This window comes from Ambystoma mexicanum, chromosome 2q (genome assembly GCF_040938575.1).
Source record: "Ambystoma mexicanum isolate Mex_15411 chromosome 2q, UKY_AmexF1_1, whole genome shotgun sequence".
Lineage (NCBI taxonomy): Eukaryota > Metazoa > Chordata > Amphibia > Caudata > Ambystomatidae > Ambystoma > Ambystoma mexicanum.
This window is the reverse complement of record NC_090924.1, coordinates 150,373,840-150,397,427: the sequence shown is the minus strand read 5'-3', so window position 1 is coordinate 150,397,427 and position 23,588 is coordinate 150,373,840. Positions and strand designations below refer to the sequence as shown.

Sequence of the window (23,588 nt, the reverse complement as noted above, 5' to 3'; positions counted from 1 at the left end):
AATAATTGGGCCAGTTGGTCGGTTTCTGAGGTTTCCATAACACCCGGGTGGGTATTTTTAGAAAGGCTTTGTGTTCTGTTACGCTCACCTGGACCCCACAGGGGTGTCGATCGGACCCAGACAGCTGCGGTCTCCGTCAACGTGATGCGTAGTGCAGAGATGACTGTCTGGACTGGCCCGCCTAGTCTTGTCTGCTGGACCCGAAGAAGTATTTTCCTGCAAGTGGAGACAGGGATTAGCCACCTGTGGGTTTTAGTGATGGCCTCCCAACTGTTCTCACTCTCCCCCACTAATCACCTCCGATATCCCCTTAGTAACCTCACCTTATGTTTGTAAAAGATGAGCTCTCCATCCTGCGTGTCTTGCAGGGGCGCGTAGATACCAGTTACTTCACTGGTTTGAAGACGTTGCGAGAGTTCCGGTAAGCATTGACTCTGAAGTCCCAGGCGGGATTGGTAAGTATCAAGTTCAAAGAGTTCAATGTGCCCGATGTTCACTCTTGTCCCCTTCCTTCATTAAGTTGCAACTGAGTTTGTGAGAACAAGGTCTCGTAGCTGCTGCTGGCGTTCAGGTAAGAGTCTGTGTTACCCAACGCTGTCCGGTAACTACTGCATGCATTAACGTGTTGTTTTTCTCCCTCTTTACAGATGCGGCATATGAAGATATGGAGAATAATACTGCCGGTGGTAAATCAGGTAAGTCTATGGTGGTAAGAGGTATTTGTTGATTCCCTTGGCTCACCTTGTTATTCTTGTGCCCCTAGGTGCCGGAGTACGGCGAAGTAATGATGGAGACAGTGCCGGATCGAAAGATGCTGTGAGAACTGGTGAGTATGGCGCCGTGCTGGAGCTGGCGAAGCGATGCGTGCAGGACTGATGTACTTTCCCGTCGGGAGATGAAATGGATCCGGAATCAGGTGAGGAATTTGAAATAAGTTTGTTTTCTAACCTTGTCCTTTTCTTCCTCTTTATTCTAGGAGCTCCGGATTCGAGGCGGGCGTGGCAGAAGACTGGATGCTGGCTGCAGGCACGCGGGCGTGGCAGAAGACTGGATGCTGGCTGCAGGCACGTGAGAGTCACGCTGCTGGATGCAGAATAACATGAAGCATGTGCTGCTGTTCGGACGTGGTGTAAATAGCCTCCAAAGTAGTCCCAGGAAAGAAGTTCCCCAGGACCACACCCGAGTAAAAATTGTCCCTGTAGTAAAATAGTCCCATCCAGGCCTCACGTTGGCTTGGATTTATTTGCAGCATGGTCTGCATGAGGTAAGTAATGTCTATGAGCCTGGCGCGACTGATTTTTATTATGAGCCTGATGCCTACGGCGCCAGGACTGAACCCAGACAGCCCCTAGCTGGGGCTGCTGGGGTTTTTGTAAATGTCTGGATGCCTGCTCCCGGGGCTGATGGGCTTGATAGGATGCCCGGGGGTAGGCATCATGACACTGGGTGTCGAAGGTGTCGAAGATGACGACATTTTCTTCACAGAAAATAGAAGCGCGCCGTTCTCGATAGCGAAGCGATTGGAAAAACGGAACTGAAGCAACGGGCGCGGCTCGAGCTATTTATACCATCGGTGACGCCGACAGAGTACGGAGTACGTCGAGGGACAATCGACGCCACGACCTCGAGCACAGCGCCCTCTGGCGAGAATTTTCTTTTCCGAAGCAGCGAAGCTGGAGATATCGAATTATCACAAGATGAGGAATATGTGGGAGGACACAATCCATTCGAAATTACGATATAGGTTAAAGGGTAGTGTTTAGGTTACAGATGATACATGTTTCACAATCAGCACACGTACAGGTTACATGGTAGTGTTTGGTTACAGCTGATGAAGAGTATCAGGCATATTTGTTGAATAGTGCAGTTTTGACTTTTTTGCGAAAGATCATGTAGGGTGCTTCTTTGATGGCGGGTGGGAGCGAGTTCCAAAGTGTGGGAGCAATGAAGTGAAGCTTGTTCCTCGTTCTCTTATTCTGGAGAATCTAGGGGTGGAGAGTGAGTTCGATGAGGAAGAGCGCAGGCTGCGTTGGCTGGACTTTTTGGTGATGTGGTGGGTGAGGTAGTGAGGGGCGGTTTTGAAGAGGCAACAATGTGTGATGGATAAGATTTGGAACTCAATGCGAGCTTTGATAGGAAGCCATTGTGCTTCACATCTGATTGATGAGATGTGATCTGAGCGTTTCAGGCCTCACACAGCTCTAAGGGTGTTGTTTTGGATCAGCTGTAATTTATTTAGATTTTTTGAGGAGGTTCCTGCGAGGATAGCATTGCAATAGTCTAATTTACTGCCGATGATGACTCTGGCTAGAGTGAGGCATTTGCCAGGGGTAATGTAAATTTGAGATTACATTATAAACTCGAGAGCAATGACAGTTGGGGTTAAAAGAAGACTGCTGTGTATGCCGTCTAAGTGGAACTGGAGGTTTCTGTTAATGCAAAGCGGTATTAAAGTGCCAGGGAGAAGGAGGCTTGGACAAAAACAGTATCTGTGGAGGTCTGGCATAATCATGAATGCTCAAATGCATACCTTGCACATTGACTGTAGATTTAGCAACATCGCTACCAATGTCACATGAGTATAAGCCAGCGTCCTGCTTGGTCAGATCATGGATGATTAGACACAGTGTTTTTCCAGCTTGCATCTGTTCATATTTTTTGCCTGGGGGGAGTACGATGTCATCTTTCTTCCAGACAGGCTTGACCTTGGGTTTTGAGACTTCACACTCCAGAGTGATGATTCCACGCTCCTCGCCGATGGCATCATCCAGAGACTTCATGAATACCACAGGCTTTTCTAATGGAGATAGAAACCAGAAAATGTAAATCCAATCAGAGACATTAGCAAACATTTAGAAATACAGTCCATGTTTGAGTAAAACCAGACCATATCACACATTTCCAATAAGACTTCACTTCTCTTGTGCCTTGAATATTGTTCACCATTATGAACATTGTTTGAGGTCAATTACAAACAAAAAACCAACGTAAATCTGCTCTTAGAAGCCACTAACATGCTTTTCTGAAGGAGGTGTAGAAAAACCTACACGTCTGCATTGCTCGCTCCAACCAGTGCTTGAACAGCTGAAAATCAGCCATCTTCATTCCCTGCTCCTGTTCGACTCCCCCCGACTCCCCGCACCTCATGTCTGGGTCTGTCATGGCCAAGTACAGGCCCTGTGGTAACAGGATCACTGCCGCAAAACCCTGCCCTCAGACTTAACCTGGCTGGTTGTCTTGGCAAAGCGTTACATAGTGATATGCATTTACAAATGGGTGCTGCCTCTAAAGCCATGTATTTTTGGATGTATACGAATTGACCCAATGACAAGTGATCGCGGGAGAATTGATCTAATTTAAAAGGTCAATTAGGACATATATGCGTGGGGAAACCCACTGAAAACCCCCACCCAATCCAAAACCCCCCACAATCCCCACCCAATCCCCTTATGTTATTTATTATCCCAAACCCACCCCACACATATATAAAAGAACTAAAATAAAGGTAAAGGTCAATTGTGAGAAGGTCAATTAGGACCACTATTATTAGGTCAATTAGGACAAAAGGTCAATTTTAAAAGGTGAATTTGGGTAATACCGTATTTTTCTTGTGCATCTGAAATTGAATCTGGCCTACATTGTAGTATCCAAATAACAAGGGAAGTTGCCGGTAAGGCATTTAAAACAAATTTTACTGTCTTTTTTTGAGCATTTAAAACAAAGTGAATCTGGCCTACATTGATATATGCATTTACAAATTGAGGTTTGCACCGAAGGCCTTGTATTTTTCTTGTGCATTTAAAAATGTAATCTGTGCTCCATTGTCGCATGCATTTAAAATTTGAAGTTGCCCCTAAGGCCATGTAGTTTCCCTGTGCATTTAAAAACTGAATCTGGCCTACATTGTTATATAGACTTTAAAAATTAAAGTTGCCCCTAAAATGAAATTTTCATGTGCATTTTGAAATTGAAGGTGCCCATAAAGCTCAATATTTGTCTTGTGCATTCATACATTGAATCTGGCCTACAGAGATTTATGAATTGTAAAAATGAAGTTGCTTCAAAGGGCCTGTATGTTCTTGTGCATTTGAAAAGATAGTCTAGCCTATATTGCGGCATGCATTTAAAAACTGAAGCTGCCCCTAAGGCTCCGTATTTTTCTTGTGCACTAAAAAACGCAATCTGGTGCAAGCATCAACTTCCGGACAAAAAGCATCAATACCACTGGATACACATCTGCCTTCCACACTGCACCACTAAGAATCTTGCAAGCCATCTTTTCTTTTAAAGCCACATGAAGCGAGGCAGTTAAAGCCACATGAAGCGAGGCAGCGAAAATGAAAATCAGTTGTCATTTTTTCGCTGCCTTGCTTCACGTGGCTTTGCAAATAATCAGTTAAATCACAATACATATCAAGGCAGCACCTTAGTTGAAATATGATTGGTAATAGTATTTTGTCAGCTTTATTGACTATTTGTAAGTATGTTCAAATTACTTTTAGGTACATTTTTACACCTGCGGTATCACTTGATGACATCATGTTCAAGGGTTTTGCTTCACCATGCAACCTTGCATTTACTGTTGTCATTAGGTGTGTGAAGCAAACTTCTGCTACTCTTGGCATTTTGGTGAATTAACACCTCTGCCTTTGTGCTGCACTAATCTGGGGTTGTACCTATGTGAAGGTTCTCAATGTATAGTCCATTATTTCAAAACACACCGACAATTATTAAAGTCATTACCTCAAAAAGGTACTTTGTCAGCAACGGAATGAGTGGAAAGGCGTAGATCATCTGGCCATCCCACAGAAGGAGGTATGCGTAGCCTTGTGATGCCTCTCTGCTCCTCTTCCGGGAGGCATAAAGGGAACAGTTCTTATTTTGTTGAGTCGCAAAAAGGCCGAGAAGTGATGTCCCCTAAGCTTAACGAATCTGGAACAACACTTCCTCGTAGAGCTCCCACTTGTGAGGAGCACGAGACGGTGTCCAGTCAAATGGTCGAAAATAAATGGCCGAATGACCATTTGATCGAATCAAAATGGTTAAAAAAAAGGTCACATTTTTTTTTTTTGTAAAGTTTTGGTTGTTTAAAAAATATTTTTAATAAAGAAAAAGGGGGGTTGGGAGGGGAACCCCCCATAAAAAAAATAAAAAAAAAATTCGACCTTTTTTTTCCGACCATTTTACTTCGACCAAATGGTCATTCGACCATTTCGTTTTCGACCAAATGACTGGTTACCGCACGAGACATCAGGCTCAATGTAATCACTTTGATATTTTCCTCCACAGCCATATGAGAGGCTACTGAGAAGATCGAGCATTGGAGAAACCACTCCTAAATTTCCAGGGCTATCCGACACATGGCCGGCGACCTCATGCCACCCCATTCGTTCAAGAAGAGCATGACTGTATTGCTGTCTCTGTAGACAAGTAATCAATGTCCTTGGAGTTGTGGCCTGAAAGCCTTCATCGCAAGGACAATGGATTTCAATTCCAGCAGAATTAAGCTGTACTTAAGTGATACATTGGTCATAGACTTCCCACTGGTCCATGACTGCGCCCCTTCCTGAGAGACTGGAGTCCGTGGCGCGGATCCTGATAGGGGTGTGAGTGAAAAAGGTACTCTTCTTGCACCAACCACTGAAGATCTGGGTGTAAGGGCTGCAGGCCTTTTATCAGAGCTGCCTGTGACTATGACATTGTTGACCAATTCACTGTGAGGTGACGTCGTGTCAGTCTAATGTGCAACCTGGCATGCAGAATAACCATGACACAGGAAGCCATTAGTCCCAGTAGATGTAGGAATGACATGTGTACTGCAATTCCTTGCACATGGGAAGTAGGCACAAGACCCTCTCCTTCATGAGGTATACCTTTCCCTGAGCAAAATCCCAAATCAGTCCAATGTTTTGTAGTCTTTGTACGGGGCTGAGCATCAATTGTTATTGTTCGAGAATGATGATGAGGCCCTATGAAAATGCAAGTCAGAAAACATAGCTGACCCACTGAACTGCCTTATAGGGAGTGGCAGAACGGTCAAGGTACGGGTATAAGTGGATGCCTGGGAGATACAGGTGTGGCATGACCATTTACATGATTTTGGTGAACACCTTCATTGTGGATCTCAGGCCGAAGGGTAATACTTTGTACTGGTAGTGGGTGTTCTGAATTGAGAATCGTTGGAACTTCTTGTGAACTTTCCATATTGGAATATGCATACAGGCATCTTGGAGACAGCCAATCCCCCTCCATCAAAGAGCTTAGAATCTGCCCTAGTGTGGGCATCTTTTACATCTCTTAATGGAGGTATTCAATGAAACCGGATAGCTCCAGTATTGTCCTTTACCCTGCCCTTTCTTTATTCAGAAGGGCAAAGAAGCATGAGTAGTCTCTTTATGACTGATTCCGCAAATGGATCTTCTCTATGACATCCAACTTGAGCCGTTTCTGTAGACCGTTTTAGGGGGTTAATGAAAATTGTTCGGGCAGGCGGAAAGGTCTGAGGGTGAAGGGGTGGAATGCTGAAATCCGCTCTTCACTACCTAAAATATCAAAGCGTCTGCTCCGACACTGGGAGCATGTCATAATTTTGGCATGAAATGCCAGGGATTTCTTCAATTTGGGTGCAACTCGACACAGCTATAATGCTTGTTTCCATCCCATCCAATGCAGAGAAAGGGACTTAGGATTGGGCTTGGCATGCCCAGAAAGTACAGCAAGGGGCATGGCTGGTGTGCCAAACCAGTAAAAATGTAGACTATGCTACTATGCAACAGGCTACGGTCCCCTCCCTGTTTGGTAGAAGTTCAAAACAACGTTAAGGTTCTGGTTATTCCAATAAACCCCCTGAAATTCAGCAGGTATCTACAAGCCTCCGATTGCTCAGCCATAAGAACACTGATGACATAAAAAATGATGTCACTGATGACTTCATTGATGTTGGTGGTAACTCGAGCACCCTGATGACATCACAGATGACATCACTCTTTATATACATTAAGTATAAAAAGTTAATATTGGATATGTATGTTTGTATAGTACCAGTTGTCCAGGGAACCAAAAGTAGCTCCTGGCACCTGTCAGTGTCAAGCCAACCAGGCTATAGTTGGCTATGACCGGAAGCTAAATAGTTCCCAGCAATATTATATCCTGTTACCAATCACTTGCTTTTAGTGAATAGGTTATGCAAAGAGGAGATATGAACTTCAGAAAAAAATATAGTTTTGGCATGAAAAATAGAAACACCCGTGTATAGGCCCCTTTCAAATGTCGAATAGAATATATATATTTTTTTTAAAGTACAAAATATACGCGAGACACCTTCAAATATATACAACAGCAACAATGGCTTAAGAAAGAATGTGTCAAAATGTACGTGATACACATAAGACACCTGAAAATATATAAGATGTCCAGGTTCATATTACAATGACTCCATTAAGCTTCCCCACACAGATAAAAGGCGTAGCACGAAAGCACACTCGGAGCGAGGCAAAGCACACAAGGAAACGCAATTCCGAGATGGCAGCTGAACGAGGGACGAAAGAGGGCGAACTAGGAGGGGTTTGCAAGGAGGGAAATTCCCTTAAACTTTCTGGAAAAAAAATGCTAATTTCAAGGAACCTCAAGTTTAATATAAAGAATCCTGCATTGTGTGTCGGGTGTACCCGCGCTCCTCCTACATGACTAATCGAGTAGGGGAGAAGCAGCAGCCGCCGTGGTACCATCCTTGGCTCCAAGAACAAAGTAGCGACAGAGAAATCAACACAGCTGGTGAGTTTGGAAGACCGATACAAGACCGGTCTGTGTTGAAACCAAGGTTGCAAGCAGCAACATGGTATAACGAGAGCTGGAACGAACATTTTAAAACGTGTGTGATGAAAGACGCGAGTAAAGTTGCATGCTCAATCAAAGGTCTCTCTAAGGTATCCAGCCGAGAAGTATCAGAAGGGAAAGTTAAAGAGTTGTAAGGAGAAACAGTTTGTGAATCAAAGTGGTCCTGTGACGGGTCAAGCAAAATATTGCGCACAGTCGAAAGTCTTCGGTTTTTGATACAGAAAAGGAAAGATTGGAAAATGAGATAAAATTGGCCTGATCGAGGGAGACCAATTGAGAAATTGAGAACATTGTGTTAAAGTGGGTCTGAGCCCGGCAGAGGGGGACCTGCAGTGAACAGTAAATCACCTGAGAAATTGTGCATGTGAAAATCCTGAGAAAAGTGAGTCTGAGTACGGCGGGTCGGAACTCGGGGTGAAGAGTAAATCACCTGAGAAATCTTACATGTGAAAATCCTGAGAAAGAAAAAACGTTAATGTTTGTTTGTTGCGTCAGGCCCTCTGCAATAACAGACTTTGAATGGCAAAGAGACTTTGGCACAGAAGGCCCTGGTACTGAGGTTTTGAACTGCATCCTCGTGTTAGAGAAGTCAGAGTGTGTGCTAAGCTCAAGTGTGACGCCTTGCCCCGTTATGAAAATGTGGGGAAGGGGAGCCAACGTATCCTGACATATAATTTCTTGAACACTTTTCTTTTACTTAACTTTGTTTCCCACACTATTTGTATTTAGAAGTAAGGGTTGGCAATAGGTTTGGGAGGATAGCTCAGTGGCAACATGCTCGCCTTGGAAGCACGACGACACAGAGCAACACAGGCTCGATCCCCGGGTCTGCGCTTAGAAACCTCTGGGTATTAAGCGCGTTATAAATAACTTATCATATCATATCATTAGTGTAGGCCCTTTTTTTTTTTACAAGTCTATACTAGGACTGTGTTATTATTATTTGATGGTCGTAGCTTGCTCCCATCTTTAGATTTAGGATTAGATAGGCGTTTTACCAACCCATTTGAAAGTTCAATAAACACCCTTAAACTGTGATCACTTGTGTTTGTCTTACTATTTGATACCATGCCTTCCTTACATGTGGTGTCAGAAGTGGGATGCGACTCGAGCCAAATTGGGGGACCCTAAAATTCCAGATGCTTAGTCATACAGCCAGGGAAAAGAGGGATGATTCCAACAGATTTAGTCCTAATACCCCCTATGGGGTGTTAAATCAGATTGGCTCCAAAATATGGCCTGGCCTGGAAGTTGAGTCTGGATGTCCTAGCTGGCATCATAGATACCGACTTCCTGGGAGACATAAAGGTTCTCCTACAGAACCATGGTGAAACTCCATTTGAAGTACATGGTGGAGGCAGAAATGCACAGGGAATTCTTGAAAGGGCTCTATTTCCCTGTTTTACATAAAGTGAACCAGAACAAACTGAGAGAGATAGCTTAGGCTTTGGAGAATCCGATGAACCATCTACCACTGAGGCAAAGAGGGAAGAAGAACCTACCATCCTACCTGATCAAGCCTTCACCCAGTGGAATGATACAGCACTTGCAGATGCTTTCTTACTGGTGATTCCTGAAGGGAAGGATTAGAGAAGGAAAGTTCTTTTTTCTTCCTAAAGCAAGGATTACTGTATAGAAAGGAAACCTCCACAGAAGGCCTAAGTAAAACTCAGTTGGTAATCCTCAAAACCCATCGAAAGAATGTGCTTGAGATTGCACATTTTCATTTGACAGGCGGACGCTTGGGACAATCTAAGACCCAAGCCCAAATAGGTGGGACGTTTTACTGGCCAGCTATCCATGCTGGCATAAAGAACTTCATCCAGACATGTGAAATATGTCAGAAAACCAGCATGCATGTTCCCTTACCTGCCCCTCTGAAACCTTTACCAATAATAGAAGTCTCTTTCTCCCGGATTGGGATGGATATCATTGGACCATTGGAAACCTCTAGACTGGGTTACAAATATGTCCTCATAATCGTTGACTACGCTACCCGATACCCGGAGGCGTTCCCCATGCGGAACAATACAACTCAACACATTTTAAAACTATTACCATTTTTTTCCAGGGTTGGTTTCCCCAAGGTATTTCTAACAGATTAGGGATCCAATTTTATGAGAAAACTCATGGGTGAAGTTAAGGAATTGCTCCATATTTCCACCTTAAGAACCTCAGTTTACCACCCCCAAACAGACGGACTGGTAGAGAGATTTAACAAAACCATTAAGATGATCCCGAGAAAGTTGGTAGACAAGGATGGGAAAGACTGGGATTGCATTATCCCCTGGGCCCTATTTGCAGTAAGAAAGACCCCTCAGGCATCCACCGGATTCTCTCCTTTTGAAATACTTTATGGCAGAGAACAAAGAGATGTTCTAGACATGCTCCGGGAGACCTGGGAAGAGAGAGAAGAGGCACCTATTCCCCTCTCTCAAACAGCTACCCGATTGTGAAAGCATATGAAACTTGGTCGAAATCTAGTCTATAGTCACATGGAAAAAGCCCAAGCCCAACAAAAGTCCACCTATGACAAGAAGGTAAACTTAAGATCCCTTTCAGTAGGACAAAAGGTATCAGTCCTCTTACCTACCTCTGAAAATAAACCTGTCTCAAGGTGGCATGGTCCATATGAGGTACTCGAGCAAACACGGACCTGTACCTATAAAATTGCCCAACCTGATAGAAGCAAAAGACCCACCATTAGCACGTAAATCTCTTAAAGGAGTGGAAATAAAATCCTTCTGCAGCCACTGACTCAATACTGTCCTGCTCGGTACCAGAGGAAATAGATAATTTTGAGTTGATTGCCCAAGAGCTATCAAGACACAAGCAAGAAGACTTAAATGATCTTGTCACAATATTCCCCGATGTATTCTGAGAGAAACTAGAGAGAGTGCACCGCACTTATCCTTACATCAGAACTCCAAAGGGGAAGGTGGTCCATTTGAAAAGATATATACTCCCAGAAGGACGAAAACAGATAGTGGTCGAGGAAGTGGAAAAAATGCTGAGGGCTAATATTATCGAACCCTCTTCAAGCCCGTGGTCCTCTCCTACAGTGTTGGTCACAAAACCTGATCATTCCTGGAGGCTTTGCATAGACTTCCGGCAGGTCAACGCCATCTCCGACTTCGATGCCTATCCTTTGCTGCGCATCAATGAATTGGGCGATAAACTCGGAAATGCCACCTTCCTATCAATCCTAGACTTAACCAAGGGGTATTGGCAGGTCCCAGTACATGGACCTGACAAGGAAAAGCCAGCTTTCTCAACACCTCTGGGACTATTCCAGTTCAAAGTCCTCCCTTTTGGCCTACACGGGGCCCCTGACACTTTCCAACGTCTTATGGACAGGATATTACAGGTCTACTCTGATTTCTGTGGGGCTTGTATTGGCGACATAGTCATTTATAGTAAGACTTGGGAAGACCATCCTTTCCATCTCTTTACTATTATGAGAGCCCTCAGAGAGGCTGGCTTAAATGCCAATTCATCCAAATGTAAGCTGACTCAATCTGCCGTGGCTTCTTTGTAGGGAATGGCAGTGTCCAGCCTCAACAAGAAAAAGTGAAAGCCGTCTGAGATACCCCCACACCTAAGACCAAGAGAGACCTCAGAGCATTCTTAGGATTAATTGGTTATTACCGTAGGTTTATCCCTAATTTCTCAGACAAAACAGCTAGGTTGACAAATTAAAGAACGCTGAACCCCAGAAGATTCACTGGACTGACGAGGATGATGTATGTTACAACAACTTGAAACAAACCCTGTGCCAGAACCCGATCCTAAAGGTTTAGTTTAGTTTCTTTATTTATACCGCGTGCCGAACCCTGAGGTAACTGGGCGCCGGAGACTTAGAGGCGGTTAAAGCACAATATAGACATACAAGATAATAACAGTATATACATACAAGATAATAACAGTAAGTGCGGTTGACCAGGTTACATAGTGGTCGAAAAAGGAAACGAGTACATTAAGTAGTGTGTCAGATAGTGGTGGAATTCTTGTTGGTAAGTCAGGACTTTGTTTTTGCTCGGAAGGTCCAGAAGGAAGGTTCTGCTCTAAGGTTCAGTGGTATAGCGTTCCATTGTTTGGCGGCTAGGACCGGGAAGCTAGAGCCACCTGCTTTTTTTAGGGAGAATTTGGGGATGGATAGGCAGTGTGAGTATAACGTTCTGGTAGGTCTGGTTGAGGTGTGTTTGAAGAACTTGTCTGCCAGGTATTTGGGGCATCATTGGAGAGGCATTTCTGGACGATGACGAGGGATCTGAGAGTGATTCTGTCTCGTACAGGGAGCCAGTGGGCATTTTGTCTAAAGCTGGAGATGTGTGAGTGTCGCGGGATGCTCGGAGCGGCTCTGAGGGCATTATTCTGAAGCACCTGCAGTTTGTTCAAATTGCGCTCTGAGGAGCCAAGAAAGAGAGTATTGCAGTAGTCATTTTTTGAGAGCACTAGCGCTCTGGCTAGTGTAATGCAGTGTGAGGGCGAGAGGAAGGGTTTGCAGGCATTGATGAGCTAATTTGTATAAGCTGTGGAAGAGGCAGTGGCGTTCAACTGTTTTTTCAGCGAGAGTGTGGAATCTAGATAGGCCCCAAGAGTTTTAATTTCGCTGGCCACAGTGATTAGGTTACCGTCTATGTTGATAGATGCGTAACGGGGGTCCAGTTTATTTAGCCGTGGTTGGGAGCCGACAAGAAGGAGCTCAGTTTTCTCATCATTGAGGCACAAGCCGTGTTCTGCCATCCAGGCTTGGATCTCCAGGTAAAGGTTGTTGATCCGTATGGAATCCTCTTCATAGCAACCTAATAGGGTGATGAGAACCTGGGTATCGTCAGCATAATTTGTCTATGTGACACCCAGGTTATCAAGGCTGTCAAACAGTAGCTTAGTGAAGATATTGTATAAGGTCGGTGAGACGCACAAACCTTGTGGAATGTTGCAGAGGATGGGGATGGGGTAGGCTGAAGCCCCCGGAGAGATGACCCGGGTGGTTCGGTCAGCTAGGAAGGATTGAACCCAGGCAGTCGCCTGGTTAGAGAAAGCAGCTGAGGCCGTCAGATGTTCCGTGAGGATTTTATGGTCGACAAGGTCAAAGGCTGCTGAGAGGTCAAGCAGAAGGAGAATGGCTAGTTTGCCCTTATCCTTTGCCTCGTCTATCTGGATTTTTAAGTCCAGGAGGGCTGTCTCTGTTCCGTGCCTTGGTCTGAAGCCAGATTGTCTAAGGCCCAACAGGTTGTTCTCTTCCAGGTGCTTCTGGATTTGCAAGTAGGCCACTAAGATCTTTAAGATGTAGGGGACGGTGGTAATTGGCCTGTAGTTAGTTGGGTTATTAGGGTCTAGGTTTTTTAGTTTTTTTAGAAGGGACATGACCCAGGCCTCCTTGAGGCTGCTAGGTTCTGAGCTCAATTTGAAGGAGGCGTTGATTAGGGCTGTTATGAAAGGGGCCAGATTGTCTCAATTAAAAATAATCTATGCAAAATATTGCAAGTTCTCTTTAATACTGCTAATAGATTTCTACACTCTTAAGATCGAAAATGTCCTCCTGTACTCTCTGGACATTTGCCTCTCCGACATGAAATCAGCATTAGATTGTCTCCAAGGTATTATGTTGAAAACAGCAATGCATTTTCCAATGTCCGTGCCCAATTGCAAAATAACACATGAACTAGGACTTATTTCCTTGGCTGCGTGACGGAAACGGAGACAACTGTCTAATTATGCCAGAATGTGCTCGCCATCGTCCAATTCTCTACATCGATCTAAAAACTAATCTCCAACTGAATAATACTCCTTCTCTTACTTTATATCAGCGCAGTTATCACTAATGGAACTAAATCTTACGACAGATGATCTGTGTTTAAGACCAGGATATGCCAAGAAAAAACTTTACGAGTATGATTGGTGCAAAACTCTCAACCAAATACAGAAATATAAGATGTATTCGGAATATTCGACTTATACTAAGAAACGTGTTTCGAGATATAATTATATTGAATCCTTTCCATGTAATAATTTTAGAAAGTCCTATATGTGGTTTAAATTCAATCTATACCACACCCACCCAAGGACAAAATATTGGAATAAACTGAAAGATGTTACAATCATACGAAAATGCCGTTTTCCCCTATGCAAAGAATCAAAAGAGACGCTGAAACATCTGATTTTATATTGTCCTTATTTTAAAATTAAGCGAACTAATACGTTAATGAAATTTGTAAATACTGAATATGAAGACTGTTTGGAACCTCTTTGGTCAAGAATGATGCAGGGGAATTATAGGCCAATAATGTTTGCTTTAGTACATTTTTGTGAATATATTGAACAAGAATTAGAACAGCATGATATGTAATTGGCACACGCTATTAACCTTCAGTTCATTCCTGTTTTTTAGGGATTTCTTATGACATTTTTTATTTTTCTTGTCTCAATTTTTAAGTATGATGAAGTTTGAATTACATGAATTATTTTGTATTTATGTTAACATATCGTCAAAAATTGTGTAAAGGTTCTATTTTTGAATCATTGACAAATAAAAATAATTTTTTTTTAAAAAAGGGACCAGATTGTTGGCACCTTCCTGGATGATGGGAGCTGGGCAAGAGTCCCCTTGGCATCTGGAAGGCTTGAGGCCTTTGGTGATGCTTTCCACTTCTTTAGTGGACACTGGAGTAAAGGAGAAGGGGGGGCATGTTGGAGTTTCAGAGGTAGGTGGTGGTGGAGGGTTTGCTTTTTTGGCTAGGCTGAGCTTTTTATGTTCGATTCCCGATTGTAGCATGGCAATTTTGTCTGCCAAGGCTTTTTGGATCCTCTCACACCAGTCTGCATCTTTCACGCAGGTTTCTGAAGGCGTGGAAGGAGACTAGAATTCCCTAAGTATGGTGAAGAGCTCTTTTGTTTTAGATTTGGCGTTCTCGATTCTTTTGTCATAGGTCTCTTTTTTGGCCGTGAGGATAGAAGTTTTGTAGGTGGTGGCTGCTATCGTAAGTAGTGTTTTGTTGGCTTGGTTAGGTGTTTTTCTCCACTTGGCTTCTGCCGCTCGTTTGGCGTTCCGGAGGGTTTCAAGCTCTGGGGTGAAGCATTTGTTCAAGTGGGCTGCTGGTTTGGCTTTAGTGAGTTTGATATGAGCGATGATATCTACTGCTGATTTGAGTGTTTTATTATAGAGGTCAGCAAGTTTGTCCGCATCTAGGTTGGCATGCGGGAGTAAGGATGTTGTGGATTAGGGGCTCTGCAAGGTGATGTTGCAGTTATTCCTGGTGAGGGTGTGCATGATAGTAGCTGGGGGTGTGTTCGGTTAAGTCTTCCCTTGGATGGAGAAGGAGATGGCGTGATGGTCTGACCATGGGATTGGCTAATTTTTAAGGATGGCTGTGGAACAGTTGTGATCCACTAACCAGTCCAGGGTTATGCCTTTGTTGTGTGTTGGGGCTGTGATTCTGAGCTTTAACCCTAGTTGGGAGATGGTATTTTCAAGGGAGAGCGCATTGGCGTCATTGGGATCGCCGAGGCCCAGGTTAAGATCTCCTAGTAGGATGATTTGAGATCCTATTTTGGTATTGGTGGTCAGATAGCTCTTCCTCAAATGAGGAGATGAGGTCTGGGGGTCTGTATATGAGGTGTAAGAGGACGGTTTGTGTAGCAGAAAGTTGGAACTTAACAGACAGAGTTCAGTGGACCGGAAGCCAGATGGAGGGGTCATTCTAAGGCAAAGGGATGTTTTGGCGATAAATGCTACTCCACCTCCTTTACCCGAGTCCCTGGCGTTCCTTAGTATTGAGTAGCCTTCTGGGATGGTGAGGGATAGAGCTGGGTCTGCTGCCTGATGCAGCCAGGTTTCAGTGATAGCCAAGAAATGTAGGTTGTTAGCGGATATGAGGTCTGTGATGGCTAGTGCATGGGCGACCAGTGAGCGAGCATTTGATCAGGGGGTGTTTATGCTGATGGGTGCTTTTTGGGTGTTGTCCAAGATTTGCGAGGCGCTGGCTTGAGCTTGGTTATGATAAGAATGAGGGGGGTGTTTTTTGATAGGAGACCTAGGGGGTAAGAACTGTGTGCTGAGTAGTAGATTCTTCAAAAACAATTTGTGTTACAAACTGACAGTTCTCTCACAGGGTTAGGAGCAGTTTTGTCACAAATTTGTGATGGATTAGGACACGCTATCCTATTCACTAGTCCAAAACTCTTCCCACGTGAATAAAACGACTCTTTGTTGGAATTAGAGGCCATTGCCATCAAAGGGGCCATCACACATCTAAGATACTATCTCCTAGGAAGGAAGTTCACACTCGTCACAGATCATTACCCATTAGTATGTATAAGCCAACGAAAGGACTCTAACCCTTGAGTCATGCAATGGTTCTTAGACTTGCAACCCTACTGTTTTATTGTGGTGCACCGAAAAGGTAAAGACCAGGGGAACGTCGATTTCCTTTTTCAGTTTCCCTGTGAAACAGATGCAGCTAGATTGCATACGGCAAGGGCATGTGAGATGTCAGGTCTGGTGGGTTTGGAAATATGATTTGAATGTTATGATGTTTTAATATAAATGCCTTTTTGGTTTATTGTTCTTAACTATTGATCATCAGAGTGAGGGCTCCCCAAGCCAACATCGAGGAGGTGATGCTGATCTCTGATTGGTGGCATCATGAACTTCAGACCTCTCTCAGCATTCTAAACTGCCTTTCATTGTTCACCTTCTTGTGGGAAGGTCCTGTTTTTGCTAAGATCCTGGTGCAAGGCCTTCTGTGAGAGATTTATGTGAAGACAGCTTTGAATAGTTAAATTCCAGGAGTCCAGATCTGCGTGGGACAAGCTCAGCTGGTCATTTGGTGGGAGCAATGCATTTTTTAAGGCTGAAGAAAAGTTTATTCTACTTAAGGTTCTATTTTACATTTCCTGTTTAGTTAGTTAGGTATTTAGGTATTTTCTGAGAAACTTAAGGATCAAACTTTCTTAAGTTCTTTATTCAGCAATTTATTTTTAAAAGGAGTTTTTCTTGAGACTCTCAAAGCCAGGGAAGGCTTCCTGTGATTTATGGTGACTTTAAACAGTGTATCTTTCCGGCGCTGTTACATTAAGTAAATCGATACCTTGCTTATTGAAACTGAGACGCTGCGACTCCGATTCTCCAAGAGATATTGTTTTTCTAAGGAGCGATCATTGCGCAGTTGCTTTAATTTGAGAACGGTGTTCTTCAAATACAGCGTTCATTACGCATGTGTAAGGGAGTCCTGTTGATTAAGTTAGAGAACGCTGCTCTCTCAATACTGCATTCATTGCGCATGTGTAAAGGAGTTCTGCTGCTCTAATGTGAGCATATGCGTGGAAGAACCAATCATTGCGCAGGCGCCCTTAATTAGTGAATGTTGTTTTTTTTCCCCCCTATGACGTTCACTGTGCACGTGCAAAGGAGACCTGTTGCTTTGTTGAGAGCCTGCGCATAAGTTAAGGATTAGCAACGAAGACGCATCTTTGGCGTGACGTGCTTCCGATCAGTTTTCTTTAGATTTCGGATCGAAGCGGGCGCGCAAGGAAAGAGCAAGGAAAAATCAAGCCTCTTGCTAGTTAAAACACTAGTACTTTTTAAAAGAGTTTGGATAACATGTTTGAACCTTTAAGTGCTCCATACTACGAAACTGTGCATAAGTGTATATGAACACCCTGTAAGTCTAGTGAATACTGCATGCAGGTGTACAGTGGTCGTATTTGAGAAACGACTACAGCAAGGGCGAAGTGTCAGAATTGCTGGTGTTGTGGAACAAAGGTGTACTGCAAATCAATTTTGTCTTCATTCTTATTGCTTCAACAAAACATTCCTGAAAGAAAACATTTATGAGTCGAAGGCTTTGACTGTGAATACACCTTTCTTCCTGGGAGGTTGACAATTTACCTCAGTTGGTGTAACAAAGGATATCTCTCTTGTACTAACAGGGATAATGAGCTTTTTAACCTCCAAGTCATTAAAGGAGTTTAGACAGGTATGGCTTTAATGTTGATGCCAGATGTTAAGGAAGTTGTGTATTGAAGTGTTAAGTTCTTAATTAACTTAGATATTTTCCTCTACAGATTGCAGCCACCCAGAAGCAGGCGTCTGCCATTTTTTATTTTATCCACTTCCCCTTTTCCCTTAGGGGGTGTTAGTTCTCCAACTGGGTATCTAGTCAGTTGTTGATCCAAAATTCTTGAGGGATCTCTGGGGCTGAGCATCTTCTGCAGACCAGGAAGACTGACTCTAACCCTTGAGTCATGCAATGGTTCTTAGACCTGTTTCATTGTGGTGTACCGAAAAGGTAAAGACCAGGTGAACGTTGATTTCCTTTCTCGGTTTCCATGTGAAACAGATGCAGCTAGATTGCATAGGGGAAGGGCATGTGAGAACCCAGAAGGTGTTTCACCCACTAGTCCCTGGGGATCTGTCATCCAAGTGTCCAGGACACGGCCATCGCTTTTGGATCCAGTTCCTGGGGGTGGACCAGTGTGGGAGGATCACTGGGGTGAGGGGTCTTCGGGGAGTGGGAGTGTGACACTTCTGTAATGAACTCATGGTGGCAACAGTAAAGACAGACACAAGTGATCACAGTTCAAGGGTGTTTATTAAACTGTATATGTAGGTTGGAAAAACACCTAATCTAAACCTAAATCTAAGATGGGAGCAAGCTACGACTATCAAAAAAATAAGGCAGTCCTAGTGGCGTCTTGTCAAATAAAAGGACCTATAATAAGAAGAAAAAGAAAACCTATTGCCAAACCTTACAACTAAATAAAAAAATAGTGTGGGATAATGTTCACAAGAAAGAAAGAAGTGTTCACAAATGATACGTCAGGTTGGGGTAGCCGGGGTCTCCCTTCCCCATGTTTAGAGCACGGGACAAGGTGGGATTCTGGAGTACAGCACACTGTCGAGCTTTCCAAGTACGAGACTACAGTTCCGTTCTCAGGTATCAGGATCTTCGGTGGTTAAGTCTCTTGTCTACAAAAAGTCTCTTGCCTCCGAAAATCTAATGTGCTCAAAACACAGTCACATGCATACCCATTCAGCCATCAATCACACACCCATACACCTTCTCACATTCACTCACACTGCATTCTCACAGAAACACCCACTTTTCTGAGTTTCTTCAAACAAAAGAGCATTTTTGAAATGTGCCATGTGCATTTGAAAACAAGAATTGACAAAACAAAAAGGTATGGACTCCTTTTTAAAATCCGGCCGCTGGTGTATTCAGGTTACTGTTAATGTAATCAAGCAAACATATTTCTAGTTCTAGCTGCAAGCAGCAAAAATGCTGTGGCCAGCACAGGGCAAAGCAGAAACAAAGAGGTGATGGCTGGAATGTTTAGAATTAATCTTAACATCTGACATTGCTCTGGGCAACCCTTCAGACCAACGATCTTCGCCTGCCAAGCCATTACAGAAGGGGATAGACCATATGCAAATCAGGTTGGGTCACACCCCAAAAGGGGCAGTTCAGCCCGAACTGCGAGGCCATATCCCTTCTGCATGAGACCACATGCATCTGCAAACATGTTTTGGCCTTGTTGGGCCTCATCAGTGAGGAGTAGCTTGGGTCTCTAGGCCCAGCAGGAACGGGACCCACATCTGAGCATACCCGTCTCACTCGAGGGGACAAAGCAAAAACAAAGAGGTGATGGCTGGAAGGTTTAGAATTAATCTTAATGGGGGCATGGCTAGCCGACGACTGAACTGGATGTTGCTTCGGTGATCTCCGAGGCCTGAGCCCACACCACAGGCCCCCAGACCCCCAAATGGAATTGACCTGAACCCCGATTCAGCAGGCAAGATTTGGAATCCCCTGACAACAAACGCTTTGAGTCCGGAGCAGAATGGGGTATGAACACCGGAGATCAAGCCACGTCAAGTTTCATCCGGCTCTCTCCCAAGATGGCGAGCGCAATATTGGTATAACAGCAGCAGCCCGGCACGACCTGTATCTGCCAATGAGGTAGCCTGCAACCCCTGACAAGTGGAGGACGGCGATCGAGGGAGATGACTACCCTGTCCTCCTCCCCCCCATCGGACTTGCAACAACTAAAGGTGCAGTAAGGAGTCCTATAAACCTGGGTGTGGGAGCAGGGACATAGAGCCCCACTGGTACATAAGGGCGGACCTGTCTGGGCTTGGAAGGAGTAGGCATGCCTGAGAACTAAGAAACGGGTACCCGCGAGACGAAAGAGTAGCAGGCTACGCCACTGCAGCTAAAGGTCCTTGCGGCATGACACAAAGAATGAGTTGCAACCCAGCCCACACTGCTCATGCTCTGCGGTGAAGCCTCAAATAACAGGGGATAGGGCAGCCCTTCCCCACTTCCCCTAGGGTTGGAGCCTGCTAGCACAACTGAGACAAGGGGAAAAGAGACGCGGTAACAGCCTGGAGGGGGCATTGGGGACAGAACTAAACTGGGGCAGCAAATATGTCAAAGAAATCAGGCAAACAAAAAGCTGCGCTCTCAGGTGACATTAAAGTCATGTTGCAGGGGCAAGAAACCACAAAGAAGGCACAACAGACGGTGGCAGTGGTCCACGTATCACCATTGCAGAATTTACAGGTTGAGGTCGAGGACCCACCCACAAGGAGTTTGGATTTACAAGACATGCTGGCCATAATCCAGAAAGAAATTAAAGATTGCGTTGTCATCTTTACGAAATCAATCACGGATCTTAATAAGCAGGTGCTGGCAGTAGAAAAGTGGGTGGAGGAGACAGAAACAGCCTTATGTGAGCAGGGACATGAACAGGAGGAGATGGCGTGCAGAATAATGGCACTTGAACAACATATGGATTGGGTCTCCAACAAGCAAGAAAGCTCTGAAAATAGATCCAGGAGGAACAACATCAGGCTCCAAGGGATAGCCTTATTCGACCCGGACACGGAATTAGAGGGCTATGTATTGACCCTGTTTAGGCAAATTTTGGGAGACAATACAGATGACAACATCATGCTGGACCGCACGCACAGGGTATATATCACCTACCAACAAAAAAAAAGTCTACTTCCTGATATGCTGACGAGAATACATCTTTTTCAGACCAAAGAGCGGATCATGCAGGCAGCGCGCAGGCAAGAGTCAATCAAGTTCTGTAACTCCACACTCACGCTGTTCCAAGATATGGCTTAGACAACACTGAACAAATGGAAATGGTTGCGTCTGGTCATGAGTTGGCTTAAGGACAGAGATTCCGGTACAGATGGACTTTTCCATGTGGACTTAGATTTGAGAAACAAGGTAAAGCATTTCATATACTCAGAGAGGAAGAAATGGAAGATCTAATGAGGAGGGATGATCCATCCCGGGAAGCGAGCTCCACTACACAGGGAGAACTGGAGATTCGTCGACATCACACAGCAAGAATGGAAGGATGGCGACAGAGGCGTCCTTCCATGAAAAAAGGGGAGGTTGTGGGCTGCGAAAGATGGACGACACCCGAGAAAGAATAGGACCAAAGTTTGGGGGGAAGAGAGGCCGCTCTTACTGGACAGATTTGGCAATGTTATGCATATGATGGAAGGGAGTTGGTGGGATAATCTACAATGGCTGAAAGGTGGGGCAAGAAGGAGTGGTGGGGGCACCGGGTGACGGCACTCAGGATTCTGGCCAAAGTTCCCAGGGACCTTTTTTAAGTCCTGGTTGGGACAGTGACTACACATGTTGCTGAAAGGAAAGCTGGTTGAGGTTGTTACAAGGGAGGACCTGGGGGTGGGGGGGTTGTTACTTGTTTGGCTAATTGGCTTGGCTCAGTACCCAGGAGGCAAGGAGTGTGCTGGCACAATGGGGGGAGGAGGGGCGGCACGGGGACCTGCACTCATTTGAGGATGGCTGAGATAAAAATGGTTACCCTGAATGCTCAGGGTTTGAATTCCCCAATGAAGTGCTGTTCTATGCTACGTCGTCTGGTGGAACTTGGGGCAGCAGTGGCGTTCATACAGGAAACACATCTGCTTCCACAGGACGAGGGGAGGATGAGGCACAAGGGGTTTCCTCAGAGATTTTTTGTGTCAAGTGGAACCAAGAAGAGAGGGGTGGGAATATTGTTAAACGCCACGTTGGGATCTAATAAGCAATTTTATATTGGTACCCTGACGGTTGGTTTTTAGTACACAAGGGCATGGTGGGGGAGCAGAAATTCACATGTACTATGGTGTATGCTCCCAATGAGGGGCAGGATTGCTTTTTGGCCATGGTAGTCCAGCAGGTTGGAAGTTGGTGCGAGGGTCAGGTAGTGTGGGAGGTGATTTTAATTACGTAATGGGCCCCACACTAGACAAAACATTGGCCCCCACGAGTAATGATATGAGATTTCGGCATGCCCTGGGGACGTTTTTCAGTGATCTGGGGCTCATTGAAACATGGAGGTTCTTTACCAAGACAGATAAGGACTACCCCTTTTACTCAGTGGTGCACAAAGGCTTCTCGAGAATAGATATGGTCTTGGTATCAGCAACTCTGTTACCACAAGTGCTCTCAATTGATATCGGGGTTCACTATCTTACAGATCATGCCCCCATGGTCCTGCAGGAGGGAAGTAAGAAGAAAAGATGGAGGCTGAATGAACTGGCTCTTAGAGACAGAGCACTTAGGACACTTATGCAGGGGGCAATGGCAAATTACTTTCGAGAAAATGATACAGGGAGGTGCATTGGCGAGTGGTATGGGACGCAGGCAAGGTGGTAATCAGGGGGGAATTTATACCGCAAACGTCGGCATTCCTGAGAAATAGAGAGTTACAGAGGACAGCTTTAGAACAAGAGGTGAAGGAAGCTGAGACGATACACAAAACCTAGCAATCAGCGAAATCGTTATGGGCACTTACGGAAAGTCAGAGCACAGTTGGAGGCCCATACGGCAGACCACTCTACACTGCTGTTGCTTAACACAAAGGAGAGTTATTATATCCATGGGGGCAAGCCAACCGTTTCCTGGTGGCAAAGCTCAGGAAACAGAGAGCGCGGAATTATATAATACAATTGAGGGATGGGGCTGGTGTGCTGAAAAATAAGGAGGAGGACAAATTGAAGAACGTGGAACAGTTCCATTGGGCGCTTTTGTCACAGGAGAGCAAAAATCTGAGCCGACAGGCTGGATTTTTGAGGAAGCTTCAGCTCCCGTAGTTGTCAGACGATGACAGGACGTACCTGGAGGGACATATAACCTCAGAGGAAGTAGCTGAAGCCGTTAGTTCCCTGCCAGCCACCAAAACACCCGGTCCTCATGGGTTTGGGAATGGGTATAATAAAACATTTAGGGAGTGGTTGATAAAACCTCTAAACAAACTTTTCAATGAGTTCAGGGACTGTGGGATAGTAACGGAGGATATGGAGATATCCACAACATCACTACTGCTCAAACCCGGGAAAGACGCAACGGACTGTATGAGTTACCGCCCCATATCTCTCGTGAACAGGGATGCAAAAATGTATGCCAAAATCCTAGCGACCAGGCTGGCAGAGATATTGCCCACATTAATCCATATGGACCAGGTTGGGTTTATCCTCGGAAGACACACAGGATTATATAAGGCGGGCGATCGATGTGGACTAAATCCGGGCAGCACTTCTCTGTGGCGGCTCTAGATCCAAGGCGAGCCTTCGATAGTCTAGACTGGGGGTACCAGAAGCATACACTCAGGGCCTTTGGGTGTGGATTTACCTTTACCTGCATGATTTTGGCGAACTTTAAGATCCCCTCCACACAATTTGTAGTTAATGACCAGCTTACGGCATGGGTTCAGAT

At 44.8% G+C, this 23,588-nt stretch overlaps 1 protein-coding gene across 12 annotated transcripts in view; it reads right to left on the bottom strand.

The window, feature by feature from the left end:
* OBSCN (obscurin, cytoskeletal calmodulin and titin-interacting RhoGEF) overlaps positions 1-23,588 on the bottom strand; it is a 3,169,051-nt gene that overhangs the window by 2,019,244 nt on the left and 1,126,219 nt on the right. For all 12 annotated transcript variants that reach the window (XM_069647058.1, XM_069647065.1, XM_069647061.1 and 9 more), the window contains one exon: positions 2,531-2,797. In XM_069647058.1, coding sequence (XP_069503159.1) covers positions 2,531-2,797 — 267 coding nt within the window. The remainder of the gene's footprint in view (positions 1-2,530; positions 2,798-23,588) is intronic.